The sequence below is a fragment of the Lichenostomus cassidix genome, chromosome 24 (assembly GCF_008360975.1).
Source record: "Lichenostomus cassidix isolate B80296 chromosome 24, HeHo_3.0, whole genome shotgun sequence".
In the NCBI taxonomy this organism is placed as follows: Eukaryota; Metazoa; Chordata; class Aves; order Passeriformes; family Meliphagidae; genus Lichenostomus; species Lichenostomus cassidix.
The window spans coordinates 1,632,767-1,652,251 of record NC_139504.1 but is presented as its reverse complement, the minus strand read 5'-3'; the positions used below and the strand labels follow the sequence as shown (position 1 = coordinate 1,652,251).

The window sequence follows — 19,485 nt, the reverse complement described above, 5'->3', positions numbered from 1 at the left end:
TGAGATGGAGTGAGGAAGGGGAGGAGGTCACCTGTGGGTCACCAACCCACCCTCCCCCGACTCCCTTTGAAATAGAGGGAATGGCCCCAAAGCAAGGTGAGTTGCCCCTAAGAGCTGCTGCCAAGCTGGAGGTATCAGATATAGCAGAGGGTGAGAGTGCTGTCAGGGAGAGGTGGAATCCTGGTGGGATCAAGCCAGGTCGATCCCCCAAAGCCTCCTTGCTCCCGGGATCCTGCAATCCTGGCGGCCAGGCTGGATTTACGGGGGGTGGCGAGGGCGAGAAGGGATTAATTCTGCCCCCACCGCCGCCTCCTCCTCCTCCACCAGTGTCTAATCTCTGCTGGGGCTTCGAGGTCTGACCCTGCTCTCGATCCAGGACCGGGATAACCCTGGCTGAGCCGGAGAGGATCCACCCGGGGCTCCTGAAAACCAGGTAGTCAGAATTGTCCCTTTTTGGAGATTATGTTCATTTTTCAGGATCGATGCGTTTCTCTGAAGGGCGGTGGTGGGATGAGGGTGAGGGATGCAGGACGGGATGTTCCCCCCTGCTAGCGTGGGAGAGATGAGGATGGGGAGGGTTTGGGGGTCCCTGTGCCGCCCCGGAGAGGGTGACATTTGCCATTGGATGTGCCACGCTGAGCCCTTCCTTAACCCTAATATAAGTAATAATAACCCATATAATTAATTAATAATCGCACGCTGCGAAGGGGAGGCTGGAGAGGGGCTGGACCCCGGGGGGGAGGGTTGGCCTGGACCCCGGGGGGAGGGTCACGGCCGGGGATGGGACACCCACTCGGGGTGTGGTGGGATCGGCACCGCCCCCACCTGCGGGGCTCCTCCCCCGCTGCCCCCCGGCCCCCCCGGCACCTGCTGCGGCGGCGGCTCCGGCCATGGGCGCGCTGCGACCGGCGGCGCTGGCGCTGGCGGCGCTGCTGGGTGAGCCCCGTGGGACCCGGGGGGACAGGGGGGACAGCGCGGACACCGGCGGGGGGCACCGGGCGGGACCCGGCGGTACCGGGAGGGCACCCGGCGGGACGCGGGAGAAGCGGGGGACACCAGGCGGGACGCGGGAGAGATTTCGGGGTGCGCCCGGCGGGACCCGGCGGTGGTGGCGGCTGCGCCCGGCAAGACGCGGGGGGATCGGGGGAGCTGCTCCGGGCGCGGGGAAGCTCGGCGGGTATGGGGCAGGACGCGGTGGTACTGGGGGACACCCGGCAGGACTCGGGAAAAGCGGGATGCACCGGGCAGGACGAGGGAGAGCTTTCGGGAGGGCATCGGGCAGGAGCCGGAGATACCGAGGGGCTCACCGGACAGGGTGTGGGAGCGGCCGGAGGCACCCGGCGAGACACAGGAGAGCCTGGCACCACCAGGCAGCACCCTGGGAAGCTTTAGGGTGGCACCGGCAGGGAGCTGGGGGTACTGAGGGCGGGGATGGCAGCCCTAACCTGTCCCTGTGTCCCCTGTCCCCAACCCCAGCAGGCAGGTTGGCAGGTGGGGACAGCCAGTCCACCCCCCTCCCCTTTTAGGAGCAGAGAAAACCTGAGTCCCCCTGGGAAAAGCTGTTTGTACCTTGGAGCTGCCAAACGGCTGCTTCTAGCACCCCAAACCCAAAGCACCCCCATATGGGGACATGCCAGGGGCTGGGATGTGTGAGTGCCCATAATCCACCTTCCTGCGTGGCATTGGGCAGGGAAAAAATCCATTTGTTTTCCCTTGTTTACTGGCGCTCTGCAGCCATCCCAGCTGGTTTGGAGGTCTCAACCTTTCTCTATCCATGGGTTTTTCCCTTCTTCGCCCCCCTAATTTCCCTCCTTATTTGAGTTTTTTTGGAACTGCCACAGTTGCTCCAAAAGGAAACATCTTTTGGCGTTCCCAGCGAAGGAGAGGCCTTTGGAAAAAGGAAATGGCCCCAAAAACAATGGCAGCGGCGTTTCCTTCCAGCAGAACACTGGGTGGGGGTCCTGGAGCCGCCACTTGTCCCTCCTTGGAGGTTTTCTTCCCTGATAAAAGTTAACTAGAGGATGTTGGTATGAGACGCGGGGGTCACTTAGTCCTTAAATCCCACCAGGGCACTCCTTAGCCGCATCCCGATGGCATTTTTTGCATGGAGTCGTGATGGATTCCCAAAAGAAAAGTCATGCTTGAGCCCTGGGATGTGACATCAGGGACACTCACAGCCCAAAAATGCAGCACTTTTGAACTCCAAATGTGTGTTTTTCCTTTAATTTTGCTTTCAAGCAATCCTTCCTCGTCCTGTGGAATCCTCATGGGATCATGATGGAGAAAAGCAAAATGAGGGATTTGGCACCCCTGTCCTCTTCCCAGTCCCTATCCCATCCCATTCCCAATCCCAACCCCAACCCCTTCCTCAATCCCATTCCAATCTCATTCCCAGCCCATCCCATCCCCGTCCCATCCCATCTCCGCCTCTCTCTCCCAGACCAGGGGTGAAGCACGTTTCCATCTATAGCAAAGTCACATATGATTATTGCATTATTTAATTTTTTTTCCCCAAATTTGGTCTCTCTGGAGGATACGGCACTTTCTGCCCCCCCCGCCCCCGGGGTCGTGAGAAATGCCTCTGTGGATTTTCCCAAGGGACACTGCTCCACAGCCCGGCATCTCCTATCTGCCCGTTTATAAATAGTCGAAGTTAAGGGAAGAAAAGGAAAAAAATCCCCAAAAATCATTTTAAAAAAGGCGACTGGCTGCGTTGCAGTGCCGAGATGCTCCTTGACCTTTTTCCAAGCTTTTTTAAGGGTCCCTTTTCCGGCCAGATTCCCGCTGTGTATTTTAAATCTCAAGCTTGGTCTTTTGGGATTTAATTTGGGTCTGGGTTTCACATGACTCCAGCGCCTTAATCCTATCAACCGGGGTCATCAAACCCCAACCGCCTCCGGGATTTAATTCCCCGTTCAGTTAATGGTTTAGAGACCTGGGGAGGGGGCTGGAGGGGGAATTTGCTTTTTTGGGGGTTCAGGCAGTGCCAGAGCCAGGAAACAGCTTTTTTGGGGTGAAATGATCCAATTTTAGATGAGAATGGGGCGTTTGATATCGGCACAGGGATTAATGTTGAGATTGCAGGGATTTAAAGGTGATTTTTTTGTATAAGGAAAAAATTCAAAGGGAAATTTAAAGCAGGTTTTTTATTTGTCATGGGAAAATTTAAGATATTTTGAAGTGTTGAATTGAAAGATATTTATTCCATAGGGAAAAAATTATAGATTTTTGTTTTTGAAAGGTAAATTTAAGTTGATTCTGTTTCTCCATATGTAAAAAAAAAATCCCAGCAGATGGGCTGGGGCAGAGGGACAACAGCCGGGCAGGTGTTTAGCTCAGGGCAGCTGGATAAAAATCCAGGTTTTGAGCCCAAAGAGCAGGCGGGAGGTGCCGAGGGCCCCAAGCCCCCCCGGACGTGTATGAGCACCGCGAGCGGCTTAATTTTTTCGATCTGGTTAAAGCATTAGAGGATTTGGAGCGGCGAGGTGGCCAAAGCCAGGGCTGTGCCAGAGGGTTCGGTGCTGTGCCTGCAGCTCCAGAGCTCCACCAGCTTTTTCTGGGCTCACATCAGCCTGGGAGGAGGAATTGGGGTGAATTCTGCAGGAAAAATGGGGTTTGGGGGAGCGAGGAGCCTTCAGATCTGGATCCATCTCCCTCTCCCCGATGCGCTGGAGGGGAGGTGGTGGAGCTGGGATCTCCTGCTGCCACAGGAGTTCAGGGATGACAGAGCAAAGCTGCAGCCCCAGAGCACAACGAACGTGGTCAGCATTAGGTTTCAGAGCTAACACACCCCGAGGAGAGCACAGGGAGGGAGCTTTGCAGCTTTGAGGCACTCGGGGCTGTTTTAATGCCTCGGTGCGACAGGAAACCTCTGGCTGCTGCCAGAGCATCTTTGTCCTCTCTGGAGCCTGGATTTCCCAGGAATCCCCAGCACCCATTTGGCTGAGCACCTTTTTTGTGCCCAAAAATTCATGCTGATGGAGGAGGTGGGTGAAAAACCTGGATTTTCCCAGCTGTTGGGGATGCACAGAGGTCTAGGAGCTGTGAAATCATTTACTGATGCCACCTGCATCATTAATGAACGGTATTATTAACGATTTTTTTTATAATTATCACTATCATAATTTTAGTTATTGTCACTCTTTTATTGCCGTTATTCTCATTATAATCACTATTATAATTGTTATTGTAATTATTATAACTATTATAGTTGTTTTTATTAAATTACAATTATAATTATTCTACAAGGTCTATTACCTATTATCTCTAGTATTTCTAATAGAAATTACAATATAATTATTGAATATAGTCTGTTTTCTTCTAGATTATCACAATTTAACACAATTTTATAATAATGGAGGAGCTGGGCTGAAAACACCTGGATTTTCCCAGCTGTTGGGAATGCAGGGAGGGTTAGGGGCTGTGCCATCTACATAATTAATGAACCATACCATTTTGATCACAATTATTAATATTATTATCAGTATTATGACTGTTATAATTATTGTATTTTAATCATTGTTATAATTATTATAATAACTATTTCCATTATTATTATCATTATTAATAGCACTTTTATAATTATTCCCACTTTTATAATTATTCTCACTTTGATCATTACTCTCATTATTCTGAGCACCATTATCAGTATCACATCCCCACTACTATCCCTATTCTTACAAAAATATACCTATATTTATAACTATTATAAATTATATGTTCTCGATGATCTATTTCATTCTGGAAATTCCAGTTTAATGAGTCGCCACCCCATATTTCTTTCTGCGCTCTCTAAATTTAATACAATTATCTGTATAATTACATAAAAACTACATTATAATTACCATTATTTTTCCATACTGGCTATTTGATCTGATACCACAGCTTTATATAATTAATAAATAATATTATCAATTGTTTGGGATCTGCAGGCGCCTCCAGCATTCCCCCCCCTCTCCAGGATTTAAAGGTTTATGTTCTTAGCCTGGGTGAGCTATTTTTATGCATCCTCACCAGACCGGGCCTGATTTCTCCCAGTTTTTCACCAGAGAAAGGAAATTTAATTATTTTTTTTAATTCCTGAGAAGACTTATCAGCCGGAGCAGAGTTTCCTGCCTGGAGCTGGAAGGCTCCGTCCGGAAATGGCACCAATGCCTTGCCAGGAAGGGGGATGAACGGATGCAGGAGGAGACTAAAAATACCCCCCAGCGCCTTGTTTTCCTCTTCCCACCCTGGAAAAATCCAATTACAACTTCTGAGCTCTTAGGAAAAAGTGCGAGGCCATCGAAAGCTCCCGAAATCCTTCAAACCCGGGGGGTTTTCCCCCTAAATTGGGGATTTGGGATGAGGGGGTAGCATCATCGTTTCCCCCCTGCATCCCCACCCGAAGCATCCCTGGGGCGCTGGCAGGAGCAGGGCCAGCTGGGGACATGGATCGATGGGCGGGATGCAGGGATGCAGGGATGCAGGGATGGAGCCGCCGGGATGCAGGGCCTCGGTGATGTTCCCCCGGGAAAAACAAACCAGCCCCAGCACACACCCAGCCTGGCCTGAGCCGATTAATTTTCTGGCTGAGCCTTACGGGCAAAGCCAGGGAATGATCTTCCCCCAGGAGCTGAGCATCCCTTTCTGGTTTGTGGTACCCATTCTTACCCCATCACCTCCTCCCAGGGGGGCTTGGGGGATGCTGGGATGTAGGGGACATGGTGATGGGGGTTTGGGATGGGATATTTGGGGCTGAATGAGATGGGGCAGCAGAAGAGGCCACTGATGGATTATCCCAATTTAGTGCTGGCAGCGAGAAGCAGGGGATGCTGGGATGCTGGGGAAGGCTTGTGGGGTGCATATGGGGAACCCCTCCAGATAAATCCCATGGGATCTGGTGCAGCATCATGGGGGGCTGGGAGTACCCCAGTGCTGAGCTAAGGGGGTGTCTGCCTGCTGGAGGTGGCTGGGAAGGGGGACTTGGTCCTTAGGCTTTCCCCAGCCGGGTGTGGGGCGGAAGCAGGGATGGGAGGGAACAGCAATGTCCTGCATCCTCCAGAGCAGACGGAAAGACTTCCTGTGGCAGGGAAGGAGGCACAATGTTCTCCTGGCCCAGCTTCCTAGAGATAACCCGGGATTATTGTTTTTTGTCTTGGGAATGGGGTTTTTTCTCACAGTCAGTGAGGTTTTGTGGAGAACTGGCACCTGGAGTTGAGTCACATCCTGGTTTCTTCCCTCTCTCACGGGCAGGTGTCTCCTCGGCCGTGCTGGAGGTGCATGTGGGAACAGACTCAGTGTACTCTGTGGAGGGGCAGCAGGCAGTGCTGCCTGCCTGGTACACCAGCCACTCCAAGAAGAATCCCTATGTCACCTGGATGCTGAAAAAGAATGATGTTCCCTTCCAGGTGAGAAGAGGGCAGGGGCTGCAGGACAGGAGATGGAGGGGGACAAGCTGGGAGGTGACCATGGAGGGGGTGCTGGTGGTGCCCATGGAGGGGGAAAGATTATGTTGCTCACCGTGGGGTAGTGGTCACAGTGCCCATGGTGGAAGGATACCCATGATAGGGAGGTGCCCATGATGGAGGGAAGCTCATGGTGCCCACCATGGGATGCTCATGATGGGATGAGGTTCATGGTGCCCATGTGGGGAAGATGCCCACAACGGGTAAGTGCCCATGATGAGGGGAACCTCATGGTGGCCCACAATGGATAAGTGTCCATGGTAAGGACATGGCTCCCTTGATGAGGAGATGCCCACAGTGGGGAGCTGTTCATGGGGGGGACATGCCCATGGGGATGTGTGGTTCCCACAGTGGGGACATGTGGTGCCCTGGTGGAGAGTTACCCCATGATGGGGTGAAGCTCATGGCGCCCACTGTGGGGAGGTGACCACCATGGGGGAGATGCTCATGGTGCCCATGATGGGGACATAGCCATGGTGCCTGCACTGAGGAGCTGCTTGTAGCACCCATGGATGGGGTGGTGTCCATGATGGGGGGAAGCTCGTGGTGCCCACCATGGGGGGTGTCCTTGGTGGGGGTGCTCATAGTGACGTGTAGATGGCCACAATGAGGTCATGCCCACAGTGCCTGCAGCAGGGAGGTGCTTGTGGTGCCCACAGCAGGGAGAGACACAGGATGGGGAGAGATCCAAAATGGGGAGATGCTCATACAGGGAGGTGCTTGTGGTGTCCATGGTGAGAAATGCTTACAGTGCATTTCTGTAATAATAATAATAATAATAATAATTACAGTGCATTACAGGGGAGATGATTGTGGTCCTCATGATCTGGGGGTACCCCACAGTGGGGAGGTTCATTGTGTCCATGGGGGAGATGCCCACACTGGGGGCATGCCTGCAATAGGGAGGTGCTTGTCGTGCTCACAATGGGGAGATGCCCATGATGAGTAGATGTCCTTGGAAGGTGCTCATGGCACCCACAATGGGAAAATGCCCTCCCTGATGGGGAGATGGGGTGGTGGGACAGTTGCTCATGGTGCCCATGCCAGGGGTACTTGTGCCTGTGGTGGGGAGTTGCCTGCAGTTCCCATGTCCAGGATGTTCAGAGCAGGTGAGGCTGGAGGGCGCTTATGCAGCAACCGCTGCTCTACAAAATTTGGGGTTTGGGAGGCTTTTCTCTCCAGCACAGCATCCAGAAGTGAAAGCATGTGTTATTTTCCTTGTGCAGATCCTGGCATTCGTGGACGGGGTGGTGAAGGTGGGGGAGACGGACCTGAAGCCCCGCATGGGGTTTCTGTACCCCATCCTCACCCACAACATCTCGCTGTTCATCAACGCCACCCGGGAGCACGACTCGGGTCAGTACATGTGCACCGTCAACGTGGCGGATGATGACACCGTCAGGTCGAACAACAACGTGGGCATCATCAACCTCACCGTCCTGGGTAAGGCTCTGCCAGTCACCCCAGCTCCCCTGAACCTCCCCGCGGTGCCCCTCAGGACTAACATCAGTGCCCACAGTGCCGCCAGCCACCCCCACCTGCCAGCTGCACGGCAGTGCCGTCGTGGGGGCCAACGTGACCTTGAGCTGCTCCTCCAAGAAGGGGAAGCCCTCGCCCATATACCAGTGGCAGCGCGAGCCCCCCACCCTGCAGGTCTTCTTTCCTCCTGCCCAGGGTAAGCTGGCACCAGTGTGGGGCTGGGGAGTGGGGTGGATTCAGCTGGGAGAATCCTTGGCTTCATCCCCTTACCCACTTCCTGCACGAGGAGGTGGAGGGTGCAGGGGTGGCTGTGAGGCAGCACCCAAATTTCTCGCCTGCAGACCGGGCCAGGGGCACCCTCAAGCTGACCAACCTCTCCCTGGAAATGTCGGGGGTCTACGTCTGCAGGGCTGAAAACCAAGCAGGTTCTAAGAACTGCAGCATCGTCCTGGAGGTACACTCAAGTGAGTACGTGTCCACAGGGTCGGGGAGGAGGGACACCGTCCCCATGAGCTCCCTGCAGGAATAAGGGAATCTCTGTCTCTCTCTGTCAGCGAGCACCAAAGCAGTCATTGCCGGCGCCGTGCTGGGCTCCCTGGGTGCCCTTGCCACCATCATCTTCTTTGCCCAGAAGGTTGTCGGCTACAGGAGGAAAAAACGTGACAGCCAGGAGGAGGGAGCCAACGAGATCAAGTGAGGAGCTCTTCCTGTGGAGGGGGTTCAAATAATCAGGTTTCAGGGTTATTGGGTGAGGAGGGTGTTTCCACCTCTGGCCTGTCATTTCTCAGGTTCAGAGTTAATAGTGGGGAAGAGTTTTTGATCCCTGGCCAGTCACCACTAGGCTCCAGAGGTAACAATCGGGAGTCATGAGGTTTCAGAGTTAATGAGGGCATTTTCCACCTGTTTTCCCCTTTCCCTTTTGTCCCTCTGTTTGAGGGTCCAGGAGGTCTGCACACCCTTGTTGCTCAAGGACGGTGCACTGGGGCAGGGAATGGAAGGGTTCCCAGAGCTGATCTCTGATGCTCTCCCCTCTTGGCAGGGAGGATGCCCTGGCACCCAAAACCCCGTCGTGGGCAAGGAGCCCAGCTTCAGACACCATGTCCAAAACCAGCACGCTGTCCTCCATCGCCGGCACCCGGGAGAAAGCCTACGGAGCCAGACCCCCATCCGACACCACCTCCATCCTCACCGCCACCGGCAGCTACCGGGGACCCCCGCCCCGGGCAGGAGGGCGGCCCCCCAACCTCTCACCCCCCGCCGTTAACGGGACCTCCCGGCGCCGCCAGGACCCAGCTGCCCCCCTGGGGTCATTGCCCCCCTCCAGCCTGGCACGGGCAGGTGCTGTCCCTGTCATGGTGCCGGCACAGAGCCGAGCTGGCTCCTTGGTGTGAGCACCTCCCCCCAGAAAACAGGGGTGCCCATAGCCAGCCCACCCCACTCCCCGTTTTCTGGGGTGGTTTTGTCCCTTTTTGGGTTTCGTTTCCTTTTTAACAGATGCCTCGAGCAGCTGGACTCATCGTGGGCGCGTTTAATGGATGCAGGGGCTCTCTGGGTTTGGGGGGACCGAGTCTCCCCATAAATATCACCCCCCAACCAGCCCCAGCCCTGCCTGAGGGGGAGTCCCCTTATTATTATTTTTTTCTATATCTATATATCAGGTGAAATGAGGGATTTTTCATAAAAGAGCATTAAAAGTGGGAGGTGGGGTGACGGGGACACACACTTTTTTTAGGGGTTTTCTGATTAAAAGCTGCTGCACTGCCCAGCACCAGCGCTTTGGGTGAGTTTGTGCAGATTTTGAGGGGGGAGGGATGTCCCACGACCTTCTGGGTGATGTCACTGGGTGGGATGATGTCACAGTGCACCGGCCAAGGTCCTCAGGGTGAGGTGACATCATGATGCACGTGTTGTCACACCCCATGACTGTGATGTCACACCGTGTGTCAGGCGGTATGATGTCACAACGAGTGTGTGACATCACAGCATCTGGCTGATGCCTGTATGATGCCATACAGACATGTCATGTGTCCATCAGGGTGTCATGTGTGCCTATGTGATGTCACACCATCACACAGCAGCGGTGACATGACACATGCCTGTATGATGTCACACCCACAATCATGCCTAGTAGTGACATCACACACAGTGGTATGATGTCACTCCCGCCATCACACACACCTGTATGATGTCACAGCAGCCGTCACATGTCCAGTAGTGACATCACCACCTGTCTCATGGCGGGAGCACCTCACAAGTCATCTCCCACCCACGAGTGATGTCACACCACACCCTGTGCACCAGCATGATGTCACGCCAGCTGTCACACGCTTGGCAGTGATGTCACACGTGCCTGTACAATGTCACGTGGGACATCACTGCTGGGCACCACCTGCCCCACACCCCTCCCACCTCTGCCCCGCTGTGACCTCACCACTCTGCCGGTGACATCAAAAGGCACCAAGGACAGGTCGGGGCTCTGGCAGGGGTGTTTATTGGGGCGGGGGCTCTCTGGGGAGGTGGGGGGCAGCCAGGGACAGGGGCAGGGCCTGGCTGTGGGGGGGCCCCGGGGGATGCATGCGGGGGGCAGGGGGTGAAGCGGGAGCTCCTGGGCCTCGGCGGGCGGCGGCGGGGCTGGGTCAGTGGCGAGGGGGTTCCGGGGAGCAGCTGGTGGCCCCTGCAAGCAAGGAGAGAGTGAGTGGTCAGCCTGGGCCTGGACCTGCCTGTAACCTGTACCCTGTGCCCTGTGCCCTGTACCCTGTGCACTGTACCCTGTGCCCTGCCTGTACCCTGTACCCTGAGCCTTGCCTGCACCCTGAGCCCTGCCTGCACCTTCAGTCTTCATGCACCCTGTGCCCTGCCTGCACCCTGTGCCGTCTGCTCCCTGTGCCCTGCACCTGCCCACTGCCTGCCCACTGCCTGCACCCTGCCTGCACCCTGCTCATGCGCTGCTCCTGCAGCCTGCACCCTCTCCCTGCCCTCCCCCTGCCCACACCCTGCCTGTGCCCTACTTGCAGCCCGCCCACAGCCTGCCTGCACCCTGGTCCTGCCTCCACTGCTGCCCACACTCTGCCCTCACCCAGCTCAGGAACATGCAACCCCCTAGGCAGAAGGAGGAGAACCTGGCTGCTCTGCTGCCAACCTGCTCAGCCCCCCGAACGAGGCATTCTGAAGGAACCTCCAGGCCCTAAGAAGCTCCACAGCACCTGCACTTGGCAGCTGCCTCCCCACTGCAGCCCTATGACATCCTCACTGCAGCCCCAGTGCATCCTCACTGCAGCCCCATTGAATCCCCACTGCTTCCCTACTGCATCTCCAGTTCGTTCCAATTGCATCCTCACTGAATCTCCATTGCTTCCCCACTGCATCCCCAGTTCATCCTGACCACATCCCCACTGCATCCCCTTTGCATCTCCACTGCATCCTCACTGTGTTTCCACATTGTCCCCACTGGATCTTCACTAAATCCCCAACTGCATCCTCAGTTCATTCTCATCCTAGCCCCACTGAATTCCCTCTCCATCATCAGTGCATCCCCACTGCATTTTCACTGAATCTTCACTGCATTCTCACTGCATCCCCATTGCTTCCCCACTGCATCTCAGTTCTGTTCCCAGTGCATTCTCACTTCATCCCCATTGCTTCCCCACTACATCTCAGTTCTGTTCCCAGTGCATCCTCACTTCATCCCCACTGTGTCCCAGCTGAGTTCCAGTTCCATCCCCACTACACCCTCAGTTCATTCCCACTGCAGCCTTGTTGAATCCCCGCTGCATCCTCACTGCATCCTTCCCTTCATCCCCTCCGCATTCCCACTGCATCTCCAGCTCATCCCCGCTGTATCTTCACTAAATCCCCACTGCATTCCCACTCCATCCTCACTGCATCCCAGTTCCGTCCCAGCTGCATCCCAGTTCCATCCCAGCCGCATCTCCAGCAGCCCCGCCACACTCACGTGGCTGAGCAGGCAGCACGCCCTCCCCGCCGCTAACCCCAGAGCAGCCTTGCCGGTAGCCGAGGCCATCCCGCGCTCCCGGCACCGGCGGGGCACAGGGCACGGCCCGGGCACGGCGCAGCCACCACCCCGGGCTCCAATGCCACGCGGCCTCGGCACCGTGGGCGCTTTTTAAATTTACCTTTTCCTGCCAGGAGACTGTGACACAGGCTTTTAAAAATAGCATGTGCTGAGGCGAGGCGCTCGGGGTGGTGTTGCTAAGGGAGAGATTCAATCCAAATCTAGGGCTGCGCCTTCCCATCCTACTTCCCATCCTTCCCAACTACTACGGCGCGCACCCAAAATTAGGGCAAGGAAGGGGCTGCCTGCCTGTGTGCTTCCATCTCCTGGGAGGAAAAACCCCTTCTCCATCCCAAATCAGTGTGGGGCACGATGCTCCATCCCAAATCTGCGCAGAGAAGAATGGTCCATCCCAAATCTCTGCAGGGAAGGGTGCTCCATCCCAAATCAGCTTGGGGAAGGATCCTCCATCCCAAGTCTCTGCAGGGAGGGATGCTCCATCTCAAATCAGCTTGGGGAAGGATGCTCCATCCCAAACCAACACAGCAAAGGATGCTCAGAGCAGCATCCTCATAGAAGTGACCCAATTCTGGGGGGAAGAAGCGGGATTTGGGATGTACCTAGTCGCCGTTGCGGAGGTCGCCGCCGCGGGTGCTGTTGGCGCACTCGGCGTCCTTGGTTTTCCGATCAATCTCACCCCCTTTGATCTTCTTGCGGGTCATATGGCCACGGAAACTAGCCTGGATCTTGGCAGCTGCCGCGTTGGCATCAGGGTCGTCCAAAGGGATGTCCAGGATGTCCTCATCCAGCTTTGTGCAGGCTCCCTCCTGGTGGTGGCAACGGCAGGGTTACAGCTGGTAGGACCTCAAACAGGGCATCTCCCTCCCCAAATGAATCCGTTCACGAAGGTCCTAAATTAGCCCCTGTTCTAAAAATTAGCGGGGAGAGGTGCTAAAAATTAGGCTTGCTTGTTAAAAATTAGGGTCCTTTGCTAATATTGAGGAATTTTGCTAAAAATCAGGGTCCCTTGCAGGTGTCTTGGCGAAGTTGCAACCAAAGCTGCAGGTAGGAGAAGATGCTTCACCTCCTGCTCATGCCTAAATTCCACCCTGGGCTGCAGGAAGCCAGATTCCAGCCAGGGTTATCATGCAGGGAGAGGAGATTCCATGGGAGCAGAGGATGGGTTCTGAGGGGTATTTTTGGTACTGGGCTGGAGGCCGCACTGCACAAATTGAGTTGGTCATGCCTCAGTTTCCCCTTCCCTTGCAGCCTGTTGCATCCTCCTGCATCCCTCCACGGGGCTTTGGTTGAAAACACCAGGAAATTCAGGAAAGGAGTGATGCCGGAAGGGAGGAAAAGCCCCGCCAAGGACAAATCACTGCAGTCCATTCCCCTCCCGCCACATCCCACCAGAGCAGTTGGACTCAACACCAAATTCAACAGCGAAAAAAGCATGGAAAAATGAAATGAGGTGGAAATGAGCTGGCACTGGATGATCCAGTGCCAGCAGCTGTGGGGGTGAAGTCTTCATGATGCCCTACCAGCACTTGCAAGGACTTAAAGGAGTTTTTGGGGGCTTATTTGGAAGCTGTAGGTTTGGGGGGGGAGGAAGCTCATCCCATTGGAGTGTGCCATGGCTCCACGAAGTTGCTCGAGTTGTTTTACCATTGTGAAAGGTGAGGACGGGTCCAAGGTGGCAATGATATGTCCAAGGTGGAAATGATATGTCCAAGGTGGAAATTTTATAGCCAGGGCTCGAAATCCTATAGCCAGGGGAGAAATCCTATAGCCAGGGGAAGGAAATCCTATATCTAGGAAAGAAAGCCTATATTCAGGAGAGAAATCCTATATGTGCAAAGGTGGGGGGAAACAATCCATATTCAGGAGAGAAATCCTATATACAGTGTGAAAAACCTATATCCAGGGGAGAAATAGTATATCTGGTGGAAGGAATCCTATAGTCAGGGGAGAAAACCCATACATGGAGGGGCATATCCTATATCCAGGTGAGAAATTCTATATCCAAGAGAGAAATCCTATATTAAGAGAGAGGAAATCCTATATCCAGGGGAGAAATACCATATACAGGTGGAGGAAATCTCTATATGCGGGGGCATTTCCTACATCCAGGGGAGAAATCCTATATTCAGGGAAGAAATTCTACATACAGGTGGCAGAAACCTATATCCAAGTTGAGAAATCCTGTATATAGGTGGGAAAAACATATATTCAAGAGAAAAAATCCTGTATCAAGGGGAGACATCCTATATTCACGGGAGAAAACCCATATACGGGGGCCATATCCTATATCGACAGGAGAAATCCTATATGCAGCGGAAAAACACCATATCCATGGGGTGAGAACCTCTATGCAGGAGATGAAAACTTGTATCTAGGGAAGAAATCCTATATTCAGAAATCCTACATATGAGGGGAAAAGTCCTATACACAGGGGGAAAAATCCTATATCCAGGGATGATAAATCCTATATCCAGGGTGGGCTTTGCCTCTCTGGAGGTGCCCAGGAGGAGAGATGGGGGCTTTTCCCTGTGCTGCTGTCTTAGCAGGAGGGGGAAAACAGGGGAAAAAGTGGGGAAAGGGGGGAAAAAATCATATAGGGGAAAAAAAAGGAGGAAAGGGGCAGGAAAAGTCAGGGGATCAGGGAGAAAGGGGAAAAGAATGCGCTTTTCTGCCCAAGCCGGCTGGTGGCCAGGAGGGAGGGGAGCTCAGCCTCGGCTGAGGAGAGAGGGGTGCAACCCCAGTTAAGCCCTTTATCCATAAGCAACCCCCGATCCCACCTGTAGAGCAGTTGTGGGGTCGGGGGAAGAAAAAGCCAAATAAAAGCAGAATTCGAGGACAGGGGGGTTTTCCTCAGCGGGCTGTGGGGCGCAGCATGCTGGCCGCGCTGTGGCCCCGGTGGGATGGATGCTGAAGTGGTGCGAAGCGGGAGTGGGGGTTTGGGGGGCTCGGGGGGCTCCTGGGGGGCTGCAGCAGCGCCGGGGAGGCTGGCGGAGTTGGCTGAGCTCTTGGGTGCAGCACCCATCGCGCCCCCCGCCCCCACCACCCCGAACCCCCCGGCCGCCCCCAGACCACGGCAGGAACAATGGATGGAAGGCAGGAGCGGAGCTGGGGGGATCGGGGGAAGGGGGACCTACATTGCAGCAGTCCATGGCGGAGGGCGGGTGGGCGGCCAGCGGCGGGCGAGGGGCTCCGGCAGGATCTCGCTTCCCCGGCAGCTCTCCCGGCGCAGGTGGCAAGTTGAGCGGAGCCGCTTGCCTACGTAATGCGCTTTCCTCCGGGCGAGCCTATCAGCCCGACACCCCTGCCAGGCTTTTGGGGGGGAAGGGGGGGTGCCTTATTTTTTTTTCCTCCCTTTCTCCTCTTTTTTTTTTTTTTCTTTAATTTTTTTTTTCCCTCCTCCAATTTTATTTCGCAGCCTCCAACTCCCTCCTAACACTTAAAGGAGCCGGCAGCTCTCCTTGGAGTTTCGTGGAACACAACATCACATGCAGAGGATGTGAGCCAAGATGTGATGAGGCTTGCCCTCAGCGTGGGGGGTTTTTTGGGGGGCAAAGCTATAGCAAATGGGGGCAATGGGTTCAGTTTTGCGGGGTACACAACCCACGGTGATGCTGGAGGCAGGTTTTGCCCCCCGGGTTGGTTTGCATGGGGGAAAAAAACCTTTTTGACCTACTTAGGACTTGGTCCTGAAGGAGGGTGAGGAAGAAGATGGCAAGGATGAAGATGGTGAGGAAGAGTGGGCATGGTGGAACACTGCGTCCCATCGAGCACCCGCAGAAGCCCGGGGGTGATGTGCCCAAGTGCAGGCTCCAAGCAGAGGAGTGGGCTCCACTTCTGGGGTCTGGGGGTCCCTTCCCCACTCACAGGAACATCGGACCCCCCACATTTGGGGTGGTCTCCAAGCAGACCTGCAGTTCCAGCCACTTTCACAGCCCTTGGTGCTCCCTGCAGACCCTGCTGCCACCCCCGGACCATGCTGAGCTGCTGGGACTGGCAGGGTGAGCCGGGGCACCCCAGGAAAGAGGAGGGACCCCCAGGGCAATGCGGGGGGCTGCAGCCCACGGCCCCCCCATCGCCTGCCTCGCTCGCCTCTAATCCGGGTTTGGGAGTTGCTAAGCAACTGCACAAGTCGCCCGTGGGCTCAGCGCCGATGCTGCTCCAGCCAGCCCCCAAAACACAGCGTGGCCCCCCCAAGACGGGCACTGGCACCCCCCGACCCACCTGCACAGCCAGGCCCCACTGGCTCTCCCTGGCCAAGTTTGCTCACAGGGGTCGTCCTGCTTGGGGGCCTGGTGGCACCAACCTTCCTCTTTGCTACCATCATCATCATCATCATCATCATTGTGCCTGTTAGCATCCCTGTCCCACTGACATCACTGTTTCTGGCACTGGAACTGGCACTGTCCCCACTGCTGCCAGCGGCCCTGTCCCTATCCCTGACCTCATCCCCATCACCTCCACTGTCCCTCCGTCCTTGTCCCCATCTCTATCACTATCCCTGTCATGATCCCCATCCCATTTCTTGTGCCCGTGCTCTTCAGATACCAATCCCTGCCCCCATTCCCAGCTTCAACCCCATCATCTCTGTCCCTCTGCCTGTCCTGATCCCCATCATCACCCCTGTCCCTATCCTTGGCCCTGTCCCTTTCCATATCACCATCCTTGTTCCCATTCCCATCCCATCCCCACCTCTTTCTCCAAGGCCACTCCAGCTGGGTGCAGGTGGTGGCACCTCTTGCCCCCTGCCACCCCAGCTCCCCAGAACACCCACACATCCCACTCCTCGTCCCGCTCCACCCCATCCCAGGCACATCCCACCACTGCCACCTCCCTCAACTGCTTCACCCACACTTGGAGGTTGATGGGGGTCACAGCCCCAGCAGCAGCCAGGAACTCAAATTCCCCTTTGGGAAATGCTCCCAAGCATCTCTGAAATTCCCCTCCCAGTCATTGGCACCCAGCTCTCCCCACTGGAGCCACTTTTCCACTGTCACTTCTTCCCACCAGCATGGCAGGGTGGCAGGGGATTGGAATAGCTCTGCTCCAGAAAACCCTGCTCCAGCTTCCAGGAGAAGCCTTTGCAGCTCTGCTAGGATTTTTTTGTGGGAAGAGATCCTTTTTTCCTGGTTTTTTGACCCTCCAGATCCATCACTGCCTGCTCCAATGAGAGACGACCGGGTGTTTTGGGCAAGTTAAGTGGGAAGGGTTTTTGGGGTGATTCATCCATCGCGGGTCTGGGAAGTTAGCCCCAAAATTAGGATTAGTCCCTCAATTAGTCCCCAAAATCTGCTCCATCCGTGGCACCCTGGTCCTGGCAGAGCCGCCGAGCGCCGCCGTCTCCCGCAGGCTGTGGCTGCGGAGGAGGGATGTGAAATGCCAGAACATTTCTAATCATTAATGGCGGGTTTTGAGCCTGATCCAGGTTCTGCATTTTTCCTTCCCAGACCCCTTCATCTGGATGATGCTTTTCCAGGTGCTCCAGCACCTCCAAAATTTGATTTCCAAGGAAATAACTTCCAAGATTTCGGAAGGGGAGAACAGGCACTGCAGCTGGCAAAACCTGCTGGGAACATCCCGCCATCATGGTTTGAGATGGTAGCACCGAGGTGTTAAAAAATCCCTTAAAACAGGAAAAAATCCTTAAAAGAAAAGGGAATTGGATGCTGGAATGATGCCCTGGGCGGGCAGTGTTGCCGGCTGCTGAAGCAGGAGCCGGCAGCCGGTGAGGCGGTGCTGGAGGGGGGGTCAAGGCGTAGCTGGTTGGCATCAGCCCCGGCACGGGGTCCCCGCCAGCTTTTTTTTCCCATCCCTCCTTCCTGTTTTTCCCAGGGGAGCCGCTGTCATGCCCCGTGCCGTGGGCGAGTACCACATATGGTGAGGGAAAACAGGAAAGAGGGGGGAAAAACGGGGTGAGCATGGATGGGGGGTTCAGTCCCCTCCAGAAATAGAGCAGGTGGCTTCGAAGCAAACCCCGTCACTTTTTTGGGGGGATTTTGAAACCACTCTGGGTGGGAAAATATGCATTTCACAGGTAGGAATAGGACTGGGTGGCCCTGGTATGCGCCCCAAGATTCCACAGAGGTATCTCAGCTTATGGAGGGGAGGAGGAGAGGAGCAATGTCACATCATTCCTTCACGCTGGGATGTTATGAAGTTTCTTCCAACCTCCAGGGATGCAGGGGCCTAAATATAGAGGCTAAAAATATCATCCCGTGCTCAGCTCAGCCCCAAACCCAGGATTTTTCGGGGAGAAATCTCAGGTGATCAGCGCTAATAATAATAATAATAATCGTGGGGACCTCGTTAATAAAATTCCTCATTAAAACAGCACCGCAGGGGCGGGATGGGAGCACAGCACCTACCCAGGGGAAAAGGGCAGGAGCCAGGGGAGGACCGAGGGGGTTTTTTTGGGTTTGGGGTTGGATGGTGGGAAATGGGAGATTTGGGGCGAGTGCCGAGGTTGGGTCTCTGGAGAGGTGTCCCAGTTCATGAAGGTTATGGGGACATGCTCCCCCTCGGCTCCTCTCGGCACATTTTGGGGTGGAATCACAGTGTCCCGGAGCTGTGCGTGCTGCCTGCTCCCCCTGGCGCTGCCTGCTCCCCCTACTTGTCCTTGACCTCCTTCAGCAATTGGAGGAAAGAAGGAAATTGAGATGGTATGGCTCAAGGGTGGGAGCAGGGAGCCAGTGCAGCTCTTGGCACCTCACATTCTCTGGAGGTGCGGACTGGAGGGCAGCCTACCTTGGAACGAGGCCAGGTGCGACGGTCATCCTCCAGCAGGGCTCCCCACGCCACCGGGTCACGGCCACCAGCTGGGGAAGGAGGAGGCTTGATGCCACATGCAATGGGCACCTGGGCTGACTTGGTGCCACAGGTGATGGGCTTGAGGGACAGGCACAACATCCTGGGGGACAGGCACAACATCCTGGGGGACGGGCACAGTAGAAGGCCTGATGGCCGTAGGTGACAGACATTTGGGACAGGCACAAGGCCATGGGCAATGGCACAAGGGGCAGGTGTGATGCCCTGGGTGATGAGCACACAGGAGAGGCCTGATGCTGTAGATGGTGGCACCTGGGGCAGCACTGACGGCCTGGGCAATGGGCATGTGGGGCAGGCCTGATGCCCTGGTGATGGGCAGACGGAGCAGGGCAGGCAATGCAGCCTGGGGCGGGGGATGGCAGTGTGGGGGTGGGTGCTGGGCAAGGCCACTCACCCTGTCTCTGCTCCAGCAGCTTTTGGAAGTACTGAGCTGCAAAGGCCACAATGTCGGTGGGCTGCTCCCGCAGCACCTCACGCGCCAGCCCTTCCAGCAGGTTCCGGAAGCCGGCGGGCACCCTCATATTGGTGTTGGCGGCGGCGATGGACATGGCCGCCTCTAACCGGACCGCCTACAGCGGTACAGCCCGGGATTAACCACAGCCCACAGTCTCCGGTGTCACCGGGCAGCGCGGGGACTCGAACTCGCGAACTAACGTCTGCGGGGGGGCAGCGCCGCCGCTAGGGGGCGACGCGCTCCCGGCCCGC

The 19,485-nt window shown here is 55.6% G+C and overlaps 2 protein-coding genes across 5 annotated transcripts; one reads left to right on the top strand and one right to left on the bottom strand.

Moving 5' to 3' along the window:
• Window positions 1–789: 789 nt before the first annotated feature.
• On the top strand, window positions 790–9,693 carry LOC146427450 (endothelial cell-selective adhesion molecule-like). Of its 2 annotated transcripts, none has more exons than XM_085081596.1 (7): window positions 790–936; window positions 6,235–6,389; window positions 7,673–7,889; window positions 7,966–8,121; window positions 8,267–8,389; window positions 8,480–8,618; window positions 8,965–9,693. In XM_085081596.1, the coding sequence occupies exons 1-7, from the start codon at window positions 891–893 to the stop codon at window positions 9,314–9,316; spliced, it is 1,188 nt and encodes a 395-aa protein (XP_084937722.1). In that variant the 5' UTR covers window positions 790–890; the 3' UTR covers window positions 9,317–9,693. The 2 variants fall into 2 exon arrangements, with proteins under 2 accessions (XP_084937722.1, XP_084937723.1); XM_085081597.1 differs by lacking the exon at window positions 790–936 and adding an exon at window positions 2,983–4,084.
• A 700-nt stretch (window positions 9,694–10,393) lies between these two features.
• Window positions 10,394–19,473, bottom strand: LOC146427449 (neurogranin). Of its 3 annotated transcripts, XM_085081601.1 has the most exons (4): window positions 19,175–19,473; window positions 18,700–18,770; window positions 12,558–12,764; window positions 10,394–10,599 (listed from the first exon to the last, which is right to left on the bottom strand). In XM_085081601.1, the coding sequence occupies exons 1-3, from the start codon at window positions 19,326–19,328 to the stop codon at window positions 12,558–12,560; spliced, it is 432 nt and encodes a 143-aa protein (XP_084937727.1). In that variant the 5' UTR covers window positions 19,329–19,473; the 3' UTR covers window positions 10,394–10,599. The 3 variants fall into 3 exon arrangements, with proteins under 3 accessions (XP_084937727.1, XP_084937728.1, XP_084937729.1); XM_085081602.1 differs by lacking the exons at window positions 18,700–18,770; window positions 19,175–19,473 and adding an exon at window positions 15,093–15,276; XM_085081603.1 differs by lacking the exons at window positions 10,394–10,599; window positions 12,558–12,764 and adding an exon at window positions 16,780–17,578 and having other exon boundaries at window positions 19,175–19,349.
• Between the last annotated feature and the right edge of the window lie 12 nt (window positions 19,474–19,485).